We start from the raw sequence: 12,628 nt of genomic DNA on the forward strand, positions 1-12,628 counted from the left end.
TTACCAGATCTAAGGGTCCTAACATGATGATAACCCATCAAAGGGAAAAGAAAGGAATGATCAGAGATAAAGGAAGAGAATCAAGACTGAGTAGTTCATTGAAAACCAAGAGAGGAGAGACAATGTAAGGCTACAGAGATGTCAAGAAGAATGAAAGCTGAGAAAAGGCCATTAATATCGCAATGAAGGGATCTTGGTAATTTTGGAGAGAGCAGTTTCACTTGAATAGGTGAGGGTGGAAGCCAGATTATAGCAAATTTAGAAACAAATGAGACAGGAAGCAATGAGGGCATCAAGTGTAAATGACCATTTTAAGAAATTTGGCCTATTACCAAACCCTCGGAATCACCACTGGACAAGGTGTGTTGAGAGCAGGAACTAGTTCTTTTCTTTTCTTTTCTTTTCTTTTCTTTTCTTTTCTTTTCTTTTCTTTTCTTTTCTTTTCTTTTCTTTTCTTTTCTTTTCTTTTCTTTTCTTTTCTTTTCTCTTCTTTTCTTTTCTTTTCTTTTCTTTTCTTTTCTTTCTTTCTTTTTTTCTATTTTTCTTTTCATTTATTTACTTATTCATCCATCCATCCACTTATTCATTCATTCATTCACTCATTTATTTATTTATTTTCTGAGACAATTGGAATTAAGTGACTTGCCCAGGGTCACACAGCTAGGAAGTGTTAAGTGTTTGAGGTCACATTTGAACTCAGGTCTTCAGGGCTGGTATTCTATCCCCTGCTCTACCTAGTTGCCCCAGGAACTGGTTCTTTTTAACCATTTTATCTCCAGCTCCTAGCATAAGGAACTTAAATGTTTATTGAATTGAAACTGTGGAAAGGATTTGGAGTGGACTCCAGATTTCTTGTACCAGTAATTCTAGATAAAGACCTAAAGAACAAGGTAAATCTTTCTTGGGTGGAACCATTCTGACTATCCCAGAATTTCTTTTTTATTTTCCACTTAAACTCAATGAATGCCAGTCACTTACTGCCTTTTTAAAAATGATACTCTGAGCAAGCATTGCTGTGTTCTACCCAACATTTCTGACCAAGTGTTTGATTGAATGAACCAATTAATATAAAATAATTATTGGTGTTAATTATTACTCATTGCAATTATAATGAACAAATAGTATGTCATGATAAATAGAAAATTGGCTTCAAAACCAAAAAGACCTGGGTTCAAATCCTGTCCTTGCCACAAACTGGCTGTATGACTTTGAACAGCTTATTTATCCTGTCAGTCTTCTAGACCATTAGTGTCAACCTAAAATAGAAATAAAGCATGCTAATTTGTGTATATGGATACCTGCAGGTGGCATATTGATTTGCTCTTAATATGTCAGATTTTCTCTGTGGCTTATTGTATTTTTATTTATTTTATTAAATATTCCCCATTACAGTTTAGTCTGCATCTCTTTGACATCTCTAAGACAAAGTTAGTTGTTTTTGTTGTTTAGTCATTCTTCAGTTATGTCTGACTCTCTGTGACTCCTTTTAGTTTTTTTTTTTCTTTTCTTTTCTTTTCTTATTTTTTTTTTTTTGGCAAAGCTTATGGAGTACTTTGCCATTTTCTTCTTCAGCTCATTTTACAGATGAAGAAACTGAGGCAAATAGGATTAAATAATTTGCCCAGGGTCATGTAGTTAATAGGAATCTGAGGCTCCTAGCTGCCTCTAAGTAATGGAGAAGATGCCAAATAGAGGGAATTTTCTCCTGAAACAATTTCCTACAACAATGGACTCAATAAGTCCAGTCTCTGATACTTCCATGAGAGTTGTTATTGAAAAGTGACTTGTTAGAATAAATAGCAGGATGGTCATGGAAGCAAGAAGACCTGGATTCAAGTTGTGTCTGTGACTCATAGCTGTATAACCCGTGAGCTCGTTGCTAAACCCACGTCCCTTGCACACCATTCTCAAGCTGAATTTTCAGATGAGTTTCCCACCTGCCCTGGTAGACAATTTCCATATTTGTAATTCTGTATATTGATGAAATCGTAAGTCTGACTTCTCTCACCTCTCCCTAAATTAAAATGACAATACTTAGGTTGGTTTGTTACTTCCTTCTTGAAATACTTTCAAAGACAATGTTTCATTTGGGCTTCATGACAGTTCTATGAAAGAGATGAGGTTAGTGGAGCCCAAGTTAGCTCACCAAGGTCACACAGCCCCATAGTGACCCAGAGATTCAGGCAGCATGCTAGGAGGGATGTCAGAAAGACCTGCTTTCCGATCCTTCCCAGACACTTCTTAACCCTTTGATCTTAGTAAACTTAACCTTTCTTAGCCTCATTAGTAAATTGGGACTAAGAATAGCAGAGTATTATTAAAAATACCTTTCTTTTTGCTTTTAATAATCTTTTGTTTTCTCCCAATACATATAAAGATAGTTTTCAACAATTATTTTTGTAAGATTTGGAACTCCAGTTTTTTTTCTCCTTCAATTACTTTCTGCCTCCATAAGAGATCTGATAGAGGATATACATGTATAGTCATTATAAACATATTTCCATATGTGTCATGTTGTGCAAGAAAAATCAGACCAAAAGGGGAAAAACAATATAAGATAAATAAACACATTAAAAAAGGTGAAAATAATATGCTTTGCTCCACATTCAGTCTCCACAGCTCTTTTTCTGGAAGTGGATGGTCTTTTCCATCCCAAGTCTAACAGAATCGTTTTATAGAAGAGCTAAGTCTTTCATAGTTGATCATCACCTAATCTTATTGTTACTGTGTACAGTATTCTCCTGATTCTAGCATAGGATTATTGAGAGCATTGGATAAGATAATCAATATAATGTATAGTGCAAACCTTAGGTACTATGTAAATGTCAGATTATAATAGCCATTTTTACATATGATATTTTATTAATTATTGACATTAATAATTTTACTAAATTCCTATTGCAACTAATCCAGAAAAATTTAGATTCAAGTTAATCAACAAGGATTTGTTAAGCACTACTAGGGACTCTGTGTACTAGGGAAAAAACAAAACAGCCCTGCCCTCAAAGTCTTTTATATCCTATAGGTAAAACATAAGGGAAAATTTCTTTACAATTAGAGGATTTCAAAAGGGATGCCTTAAAGCAATCATACAGAAGGAGATCTTCAAACAAAAAGAAGGGAACAAATTTTTATAAAGCACCTATTGTATGCTAGGGACTGTGCTAGTCCTTTATGTATGTTATGTCATTTGATGTTCCCAGACAACTTGGGAAACAGGGGCTAGTATTTTCTTAATTTTGCATTTAAGGAAACTAAGACATATATTTTGTGACTTGCCCAAGGTCACATAGCTAATAAGTTTCTGAGATCATGATTCCAGACCCAGCACTGACCCAGGGCTGAATTCATGCCCTTTGATCATGATACCAAAAGGATTGTTGTGCAGTTTTATTAGTTGGAGTAGATATCCTTTGAGATCTCTCTTATCCCTGAAAGTTTTTTTTTAATTATACCACATTACTAATAGCATCTCTCAATTAAAAAATATATATATGAACACATTTGAGATTAATATTCATTGAAAACATGATCTCTTTATCAAATCACATTTTTTTGAGTGCTCAAGTTGATCAAGAATAGTATGAATAATTAGTTTAAAATGATAGATTAAACATGTATCTTTTGAATTTTGATTTTTTTTTATGACCTCAGAATATCCATTTTTCTCCATTGTCTATTGCAGAGATATGCGGTGGAATAAGGGAACTATCTTGAAAGCGTCTGTGGACTACATTCGAAAACTCCAACGAGAACAGCAGCGGGCAAAAGAACTTGAAAACAGACAGAAGAAACTGGAACACGCTAACAGGCACCTCCTGCTCAGAATCCAGGTAAGGGCACTCCTCTTAGGGAACAAACCCTCCAGGAAAGAACGTCTTCCAGAACGAGCATTGTCTCTATTCCTTTCTTTAGTTGATTGATTTATTAGCTAGCTTTTCATTTCCATAAATATGGTCTGTAGAGGTTCCTGATCTTTATTGGTAAATTTCTTAGAGTCCCAGTCTTTTGGGGGCCCTCATTGTAAGGCAGCCTATCTGGGAAAATGAGAATTTTTTTGTTCAGGTCACTAAATCTTGGTGGATGACATGGCTTAAGAAGCAACGTGGTGGACACAATGCTGAACTTGGAGTCAGAAGAACTTAGATCATACATTGACTGTGACTATGGGCTCTGTTCTCTCCTCTTTAACATTGTAATGAGACTCAAATGAAATAATGTCTGCAAAACACTTGGAAACCTGAAAATACTATTTCACTCTAGCTCTGATTGGTGGTTTTATATATAGTAATTTATATATGCTTATTGGCAACTTGAAGTCTTGGCGAGGTGCCAGGGATGCAGAGAAATGAGTGACCTGCTTATAGTCAGGAGACAGCACTGGGTCCAGGGTTGGCTGACACCGTCAGCAGCTCTGTTGGGCCAGTTTCCATGCTGTTTGCCTAGGTTGCTGGAATCACAGGTCCAGATTCTTACCTCGTTTTTATATACAATAGTTAGCATTTGTAGCATAATAATAATATTTTCCCCTTAATCCAGTTCTACAGCTGGAATAGCAAGGGTCCTATATAGCTATAATCTTCATTTGTGGCTATTGGTACGCTCTTACATAAGTATTCATTAATAGCATTGGCATTTCTCTCTCTCTCTCTCTCTCTTTCTCCCCCTCTCTCCCTTCTTCCCTCTTCTGCTCTCTCCCTCCACTTCTTTTTTTTCCCTATTCATTTTTCTCTTTCCCTCTTTCTCTTCTGTCCCTCCTTCCCGTTTTTCTCCTTCCCTCTATTTCTCCACATTTCTCTATCTTCCTTTTTTTCTTCTCCCCTTTCTCCATCTCTCTCTCCTTCCTTTTAATCTTCTATCTCTTCATCTTTCTCTCTCCACTATATTTCTCTCCTCTCTCTCCCTCTCCTTCCTCTCTTTCTGATTTCAAATCTCTTTCTCTTCCTCCTTTCTCTCTGTTTTCCTTCTCTATCTTCCTTCTCTCTCTCTCTCTCATAAGTATGCAATGAGCATTAGCGTGTAGGTGCAGATTTAAGTGAAAATTCATTTTCAAGTTGGGCTTTGGGGTTTCTTTTCATTTCTGCTTTAACTGAGCGAGGCATGTAGAATTTTTTACAGGAGAAAGAGCCTGTAACATCAGTGAAATGGCTATTTTCTTAAATGGCCTGGGACTGTAGAAATTACATCTGCAGAGACATGAATTTCTAGAGATTATATAAAGGAATAGACAGAACCATGGGTAACCACCTCATTTCATGCTTGCTATCTGATATGTGTATCCTAGTAAAAGAAATAGCCTAGAGAATCCAGGCTCACCTTTGCAATGTCAGGAGGAAGATAGGAAGGCTAAGTGTTGAATTTTGAAGTGGATTTGGGCAAGAGATGCAAAAGATGGGAAGGGATGGATAGGGTACATTATGGGTTGCTGATAAGAACTTAAAAAGAAAAAAATATATATATTGCAATTATAGTTCTCTATGATGTAGACCAAAATCTGCTATAAATAGCATTAATCTCTAGCCAAGGTATTTCTGGGGCAGCAAGGTGGCATAGTGGAGAGATTGCTAGGTATGGAGTCAGGAAGATTCATTTTTCTGAGTTGAAATCTGGTCTTTATTCCTTACTATGTGACCCTGCCTTGTTTGCCTTAGTTTCCTCATTTGTAAAATGAACTGAAAAGTGGCAAAACATTCTAGGGTGATTGTAAAAAAAAAAAATCCCAACTAGGATCACAGAGTCAACTGAACTTCCTGACATGACTTACTCTTTGTTAAGTTTCTGGTTCTCCACTCTTAATCCATTGTGTTATGAAAGATCCTCTTTACTTACTAGTCTTTCCACTCTAAGAATTTCCTAAAAGTTTGGAAAGGTTTTTTTTTAAATAAAGAAAATGACATTTTTAATATTTTTAGATAAAGCATAAAAGGAGATATTTAAATATATGTAGGACATATGTATCTATGTAGAAAGTGGCAGTCTTTTGACTTCAAGTTCAGCATTCTTTCTCTGAGCCATGCTTCTTCCCACTAATAATAAATGCTTTTAAGATAGTGTTTTAAAAAGAATATAATATATTCATATACATTGTCACATTTGAGTTTCACAGCAATCCTGTGAATTCAGTTCTACAGATATCACTGTCCCACTTTTATAGATAAGAAAACTGAGGCAAGCAACTTTTCCAGAAGAGACTAAAAAGAAATTGTTCAGGAACAGACATTTGTTAGGAAATCAGTGGTACTGTGAAAGGCTAATCCTCCTTCTCTCCAGCTCTTTTGAAACACTTTTAGCTTTTGATATAGCCCTTTGAACTGCATTCAGTGTGTGGGTTATCATTATCACTGATCTGGAGAGTGATTGTTGTTTTAGGGAATTCCTGGTGAGGAAATTCCCCATCCCAACGACTGGCACCTACTTTGAAATTTATAGTCTTGGAGAGTGGTCCAGCACACTAGCCTAAGGTCACACTACAAGAACTTGTAAGCTGAACTCCATTCTTCCTAATTTAGGGCTAACACTCCCCCCTTTCTATACTGTTTCTTCCAGTTATTATTTCCTTTGTTTTCCATTTTTGGATGATACTGACATTGTTATTCCAGTTTTCCATTTCCTTTGCATCAAGAAGTAAAGAAATCTTAATGCCCAGTAGACTATATTTTGTCATTCTACATCTAAAAGAAGGAATACAGCTATGGAGAGATTGAATATGCTTTTTCTGGTCTAGCCTAGGCTTTGTCACCCATAGACTAGGAATTCTTTGGCCATGATAATCCACGTGAAACACTTGTCTTTAAAACCAGTTTTATTTTTCTGATTTTCTCATTATATATCTCGTTACTATCATCATTATCATTTTTATTATTATTTTAGGAACTTGAGATGCAGGCTCGAGCACATGGACTTTCCCTCATTCCGTCTACGGGGCTTTGTTCCCCGGATCTGGTGAATCGTGTCATCAAACAAGAGCCAGTCCTTGAAAACTGCAGTCAGGATGTCCTTCAGCATCACCCAGATCTCACCTGCACAACCACTCTTGATCTTACAGATGGCACCATCACTTTCAGCAATAACTTGGGAAACGGGACTGAAACAACAACTGCCTACAGCGTCCCTACAAAAATGGGCTCCAAACTGGAAGACATCTTGATGGACGATACTCTCTCTCCCGTCGGGGTAACTGATCCACTCCTTTCGTCGGTATCTCCCGGAGCTTCCAAAACGAGTAGCCGGAGGAGCAGCATGAGTATGGAAGACACTGATCACGCCTGTTAGCAAATGGGTGATCGGCTTTCTCATAAACTGCTTCACTTCCTGATCAGTAGATTCAATGATTTTACCTTTTGGGGTTTTCTTGATAATTTTCCTTTAATATAAAAATTTTTCATGCTTCATCGATAGCCCAGTCTATATTTTATTTTTTAGAATTTTGTGAAAAAGACATATATTCTATTTTAAAATTACCAATGCCTCCAAAGTATTGTACAAGACACGTACAGTATCTGTGAACTGGATTCACCGTGAACTTTAGAATTCTGAGCAATAGAATTTTGAATCAAAATCATGGTACTTTTATTCAGGTGAAACTTGGTTTGAGACTTCATGCCAGCTCTTTACTTGGAAATGAAATGTATGCGTTTAATGGAAGAATGTAAAGCAACCAAAAAGCCCTTTGCCATTTTGTAAATGTATTGATTTATTAGTGCTGCCTTAAAAATATTATATCCTTCCAGCATTGTTTAGTCTTTATACCACAGACTATTTTAAGAGATACTACTACACTCTTAGAGAACAACTATTTTTTTTTTTTTTTTTTTTTTTTTGCCAGTTGGTTAGGAAACATTACGGATGGCTATTTTCAGGGCACAAGAAGAAGGGAGAGATCAAGACTGCTAAAACAGAAAGCTTATTTTAATCTCACTCTCAATTTCTTGATGCTTTTATGATCTTGTCTTCTCAAATGAGTGTGGTTCAGCTTTTCATAAGAAAAATATTTTATTGTGGAAAAAAAAGAAATGATGTACTTTCCAAGTCAGATATCAAGGAGCACTTGAAAGGTTTTTTCTTTTTTAAGAATTTTGATTTTTAGGCATAAAAACTAAACTGGGCACATTTCTAATTGGCTTTAGGACTTTAATTTTTTTTTTAAAGAAAATGTGTTGTACTGTTAATTTGATTTGTATGGATTCTTTATTCTCATCATTCTTTTCAATACATTTGTATTCATTTATAAGGATATGCATCTAAAACGACAAGTTTTCAACATTTTTAAAACTCACTGGTTTTCTGCATTCTTTATAAACACTTGAATGGAAGATTTTTTTGCAGGGTCCTGTGTTTAAAAGAGAGATTTGAGAATATTTTGTATATTATAGTCTCACTTGGAAATGTTTTTAAATGCATTTAAGATGTAGTATAAATAGACTAGGTAAACAAGGCTTTCTAGACAAAATAAACTTACATATTTATTTTTAGTGATACGAAAAATAGAAATATTCTTGCAAACCAATAACCATAGAGTTGATATGTCCATTACGGTCATAGAAATGGGGGGTTTGTTTCAACAAACTCACTGGCATTTTTTTAAGAGAGAGATTACTATATCGGCAAATTACTGTTACTTGATAATGTTAAAATTTTAACATACAACAATGTTGTAAAGGTAGTTTCAGTGCATTATCTACTCAAGTGTAGTCCTATGCAATAACTGTAGCATTATCTGTACTATATCAAGCCTAGATGTTTGACAAAGATGATATAGGGTGTTACGAGCCAGGCTGACGAATGGAATTTCTCAGTAGCGGCCTCCTATTTGATTGTAAGAGGCAGAAAAGCTTATCTCATTCAGAATGAAGTGCCTTAAATATAGGAGTAGTCTTCTTTGGACTAGCACTGACTGAAGTGTGACATAGGAGAAAGTTTTTGGGTGGTTTTTCTTTCAGATTTAAAAGGAGGAAGTAGCATGGTGCCTATGTAGACATTAAGAGCTTCCAATTTTCCTTCAGCCACTTAAAAATATGAAATATATTTTAGAGACAGAGTGCCAACTTCTTTCATCAGGAAAACCTTTTTTTTTTTTTTTCAGGATGGTCTTTTAAAAAAAAGTATTTAAAAAGTCAAATGTGAATTGATGATGAATGTGGATCGAGGATGTCAGTTACTTGAGTGGACAGTTCGTGTGGAAAAAAAAAATCAGTTGCACATTTCCCATGCACGTTGGGCTAGGAAAATCCTTGGAAACATTGATGATGCTATCAATTTTTATAGCTTTATTACTTGAGGGGGTAGGGAAAAAGTTTCCCATTCTTTCAACCCCCCCATCATTGTACAGCTCTTTTACTTAGGTAGTTAATGCAATTGCCGACTTGTGCTTGAACTGCTAATTGTACCATAGGTATTCATTGATACAATCATAGCATTGTCCCTCTCCTTTTCCTGTTTCTGTGGGGAGGGGGAAGGGGTTAGAAACTGGCAGGGATGAAGGTCAAAGTCTGCACGGTCATTCGGCCTCTTTTCCTTAGCCAGTTTGGAGAAATTCTAGCCAGCAATATGGCTTGGGGTGGGGGTGGGGGAAGGGGACTGCATGGAGGACACTGGCCTTTGTAATCTGACCAGCACTAAACAACCTGCTTGAGACGTTTATTTATAGACCGTATGGCATTCTGTACCACGACCCTGCCTCTCGCAACCTCTGGGCAATCAGTCAAGAACATTTATTAAGCACCTACTGTGCGCCAAGCACTTTGCTGAGCGTCGGAACAGTCGCTGGCTCCCGCTGGTCCTTGGTTGCTACAGGGGATAAACCGGGTCCCAGAAGAGAAAGAAAGAGCCCAGGAGGATGCTCCAGTAGTCCGGGCGTGGTTTTATTTATTTCTTTTTTGCCAAATGGAGAGCGGAGTCATTGCAGTGACCAGTGGGTCAGAGAATCAGGAGTTTGGGGGCGGTGTGTTGTATCCACAAGATAAAGATGCAGCCCCTGGGGACAGCCAGGTGTGGTCCTGGAGCCCTTGCTCTGAAAGGACCACAATCCCAGCCACCCCCTTTTGTTAGGGATGTGAAATACCCAGCATTCTAATGTTGCCAAAACCATGTATCCAACATGACAATGTATAGTAACAACGTAGTTCTTTCTGTTTCTTTTTTTAGACAATAAAGCAATAAACTTTGCAACCGATACCAATTAAGAGAAAGCCAAAAGAGACACAGTCAGACTAAAAGGAATGCACTTGTTCATGTTTTTGAAGAAAAATGCACTGGGGAGAAAGCTGATATCAATGATAGTATATTAAAAAAAGAGAAAGAGAGAGAGAGAGAGAGAAAGCTTTTTTTTTGAAAAGGTGACAAATGACTGTCTCTTGCCGATGCTTGGTACTGTAATGTGGATATATTTACCTGCTGTTGACCACAGCAATGCTTTGTGTGTGGTCCGTAGCACTGTCAACTATGGGTCAATATTAATGTATCCAATTGATCTGTTCTTGAGAGACTGATTAAAGCATTTGGTTTTTCACATACTTAGCAGTGGCCCATGGTGTTGAGTTAATGCCAGATTTCATCGTGTGTGTTTTAGTTTCTATTTTCAAGAATTACCTTGAAGTCTTGTATATCCGGGGGGAACCTCAGAGGCCCTCTAGTCTGACTTATGTTACAGATGAATAAACTGAGGCGCTCAGGAAGGGAACATGTCCAAGGTCACACAAATAGCAATTAACTAGAATCGGGATTCCTTCCCAGATACACTGACTCCAAATCTGGTGCGCTTTAATCCAAAAAGCAATCCAGGTTAATTCAATGAGCATTTATTAAATGCCTTCTGTACACCAAGTCGGGTTTTGGGAAGACAAAGATCAAACTGAATGCCCGGTTCTCAATGACCCTACTTGCTACTGGAGGAAATAGGATGTACACTCATAAGTAAATTTTTTAAAAAATTATTATGGATAGAAGCAAACAAATAAAACTCCCCTTCAAAGATTTTAAACCTTTTTTTTTTTTTTTTTTTTTATGTCATGGTGTCTACCTATTTTGTTTGTTTGTTTGCTGAGGCAATTGGGGTTAAGTGACTTGCCCAGGGTTATATAGACAGGAAGTGTTAAGTGTCTGAGTTCAAATTTGAACTCAGATCTTCCTCTCTTGAAGGCTGGTGCTCTATCCACTGGTGCTCTATCCACTGCTCCTCCTAGCTGCCCCTAGAATCATATTTTTAAATGCACAAAATAAAATACCTAGGATTACCAAGGAAATCAATAACATTGAAATACAGAAAAATCAGCAAGTTAACCTATAAGAATCCCTGGACTAACCAAAGAAATTATTTTGTCCCGCATCTCGAAGAAAACCATGTATTCATATTTTCTATTGATTTTTAATGGGTGACAAATTGTAAAACAGTTGGAAAAAACCCAGCAAAATGCCTTTTTTTCTTAAATGCTACTCATCTTGCTTTTTATTTGAAACATTTTCAGTTATATGATTTATGATCTTATAGGTTATAATTATCTATTTTTTTTTAAATCAGGAGAAATCTTAGGGTCTAATAATATTAATTATATGCTCTAGCTTTTGTAGTTTAAAAGCTATTTTTTGTTGGATGTAACTTTACCTAAAGAGAAATTGTTAAGTCTTCCATGTGTATTTACACAAGGAACTATGGTGTTTAAAATGCATTTATGTTATTAGACATTTCATCAAAATAACAGCTCTGGGCTGGTATTAATTTATTTTAATACTTAAGAATTTTTTGGTAAGCGTTGGATTTGAATTGGAAAGTGTCAGATTTAACATGTCTGTATTCCCTAGTCATACCTTAAACTTCTGCCCTTAAAAAAATACCACTAGACCTCTGGAGAAAAGTATCATAAAACTTCTAACTCTGCTGATCAGTCGGCTCCTTTCTTTAAAACCTTGTGGATTTCCCCCTCCCCCCATAAAATTATGATATGTTCTTTTTTTTTTTTGAGGTTATTTTAGCATTTATTTCCATTTGTCATAAAAAGAAATTTTAGTTTCAGATCATGAAATCTTCATCAAAAAGAAATCGAGAAGCTTCCTGGGGGTGAGGGAGTGGGGACTATTGTTCATTTACTTCAGGAAACCCTATAATGGATGATCTCTTGCTCTTTGGGTGATTTCAAAATGAAGGATCTTATTAGGCTTGGTCTAAATTGGCTTCTGAATGGGCCATCTTCCAGAAGGAAAAAGGTCTTGTTCACAACATAAATGAAATCATAGTAGTTATATGGTAAAGAGAAAAGAATTTTGGATTTAAAGTCAGGTCCTGATTTGAATTCTGGTTCTGCTATTTCTATCCTCTGTGACCTTGGATAATTCCTTTGTATTACCTGGGCTTTAACTTCCTCATTTAAAAAATGAGTGAGATGGGACAGCTAGGTGGTGCAGTGGATTGAGCACCAGCCTGAAGTCTGGAGGACCTCAGTTCAAATGTGAACTTCCTAGCTGTGTGATCCTAGGCAAGTCACTTAACTCCAATTGCCTCAGGGCGGGGGGGGGAGGGAGAAGAGTGAGAGGAGGGGGTGAACTTGATAACTTTTATGAAATTGCCTTCCTATTTGAGACAGTGATAATGTCATCCCTCTATTCCTTGTTCTTCTTTCTCCCGACTTCCCCCAAG

The 12,628-nt window shown here is 36.6% G+C and overlaps 1 protein-coding gene across 6 annotated transcripts in view; it reads left to right on the forward strand.

The window, feature by feature from the left end:
- MITF (melanocyte inducing transcription factor) overlaps positions 1 to 10,511 on the forward strand; it is a 269,231-nt gene extending 258,720 nt beyond the window's left edge. For all 6 annotated transcript variants that reach the window (XM_051980698.1, XM_051980715.1, XM_051980707.1 and 3 more), the window contains exons 9-10: positions 3,686 to 3,833; positions 6,871 to 10,511. In XM_051980698.1, the coding sequence (XP_051836658.1) occupies positions 3,686 to 3,833; positions 6,871 to 7,272 (550 nt within the window). In that variant the 3' untranslated portion in view covers positions 7,273 to 10,511. The remainder of the gene's footprint in view (positions 1 to 3,685; positions 3,834 to 6,870) is intronic.
- The last annotated feature ends 2,117 nt before the right edge of the window (positions 10,512 to 12,628 follow it).

The sequence above is a fragment of the Antechinus flavipes genome, chromosome 1, assembly GCF_016432865.1.
Source record: "Antechinus flavipes isolate AdamAnt ecotype Samford, QLD, Australia chromosome 1, AdamAnt_v2, whole genome shotgun sequence".
Classification (NCBI taxonomy): Eukaryota; Metazoa; Chordata; class Mammalia; order Dasyuromorphia; family Dasyuridae; genus Antechinus; species Antechinus flavipes.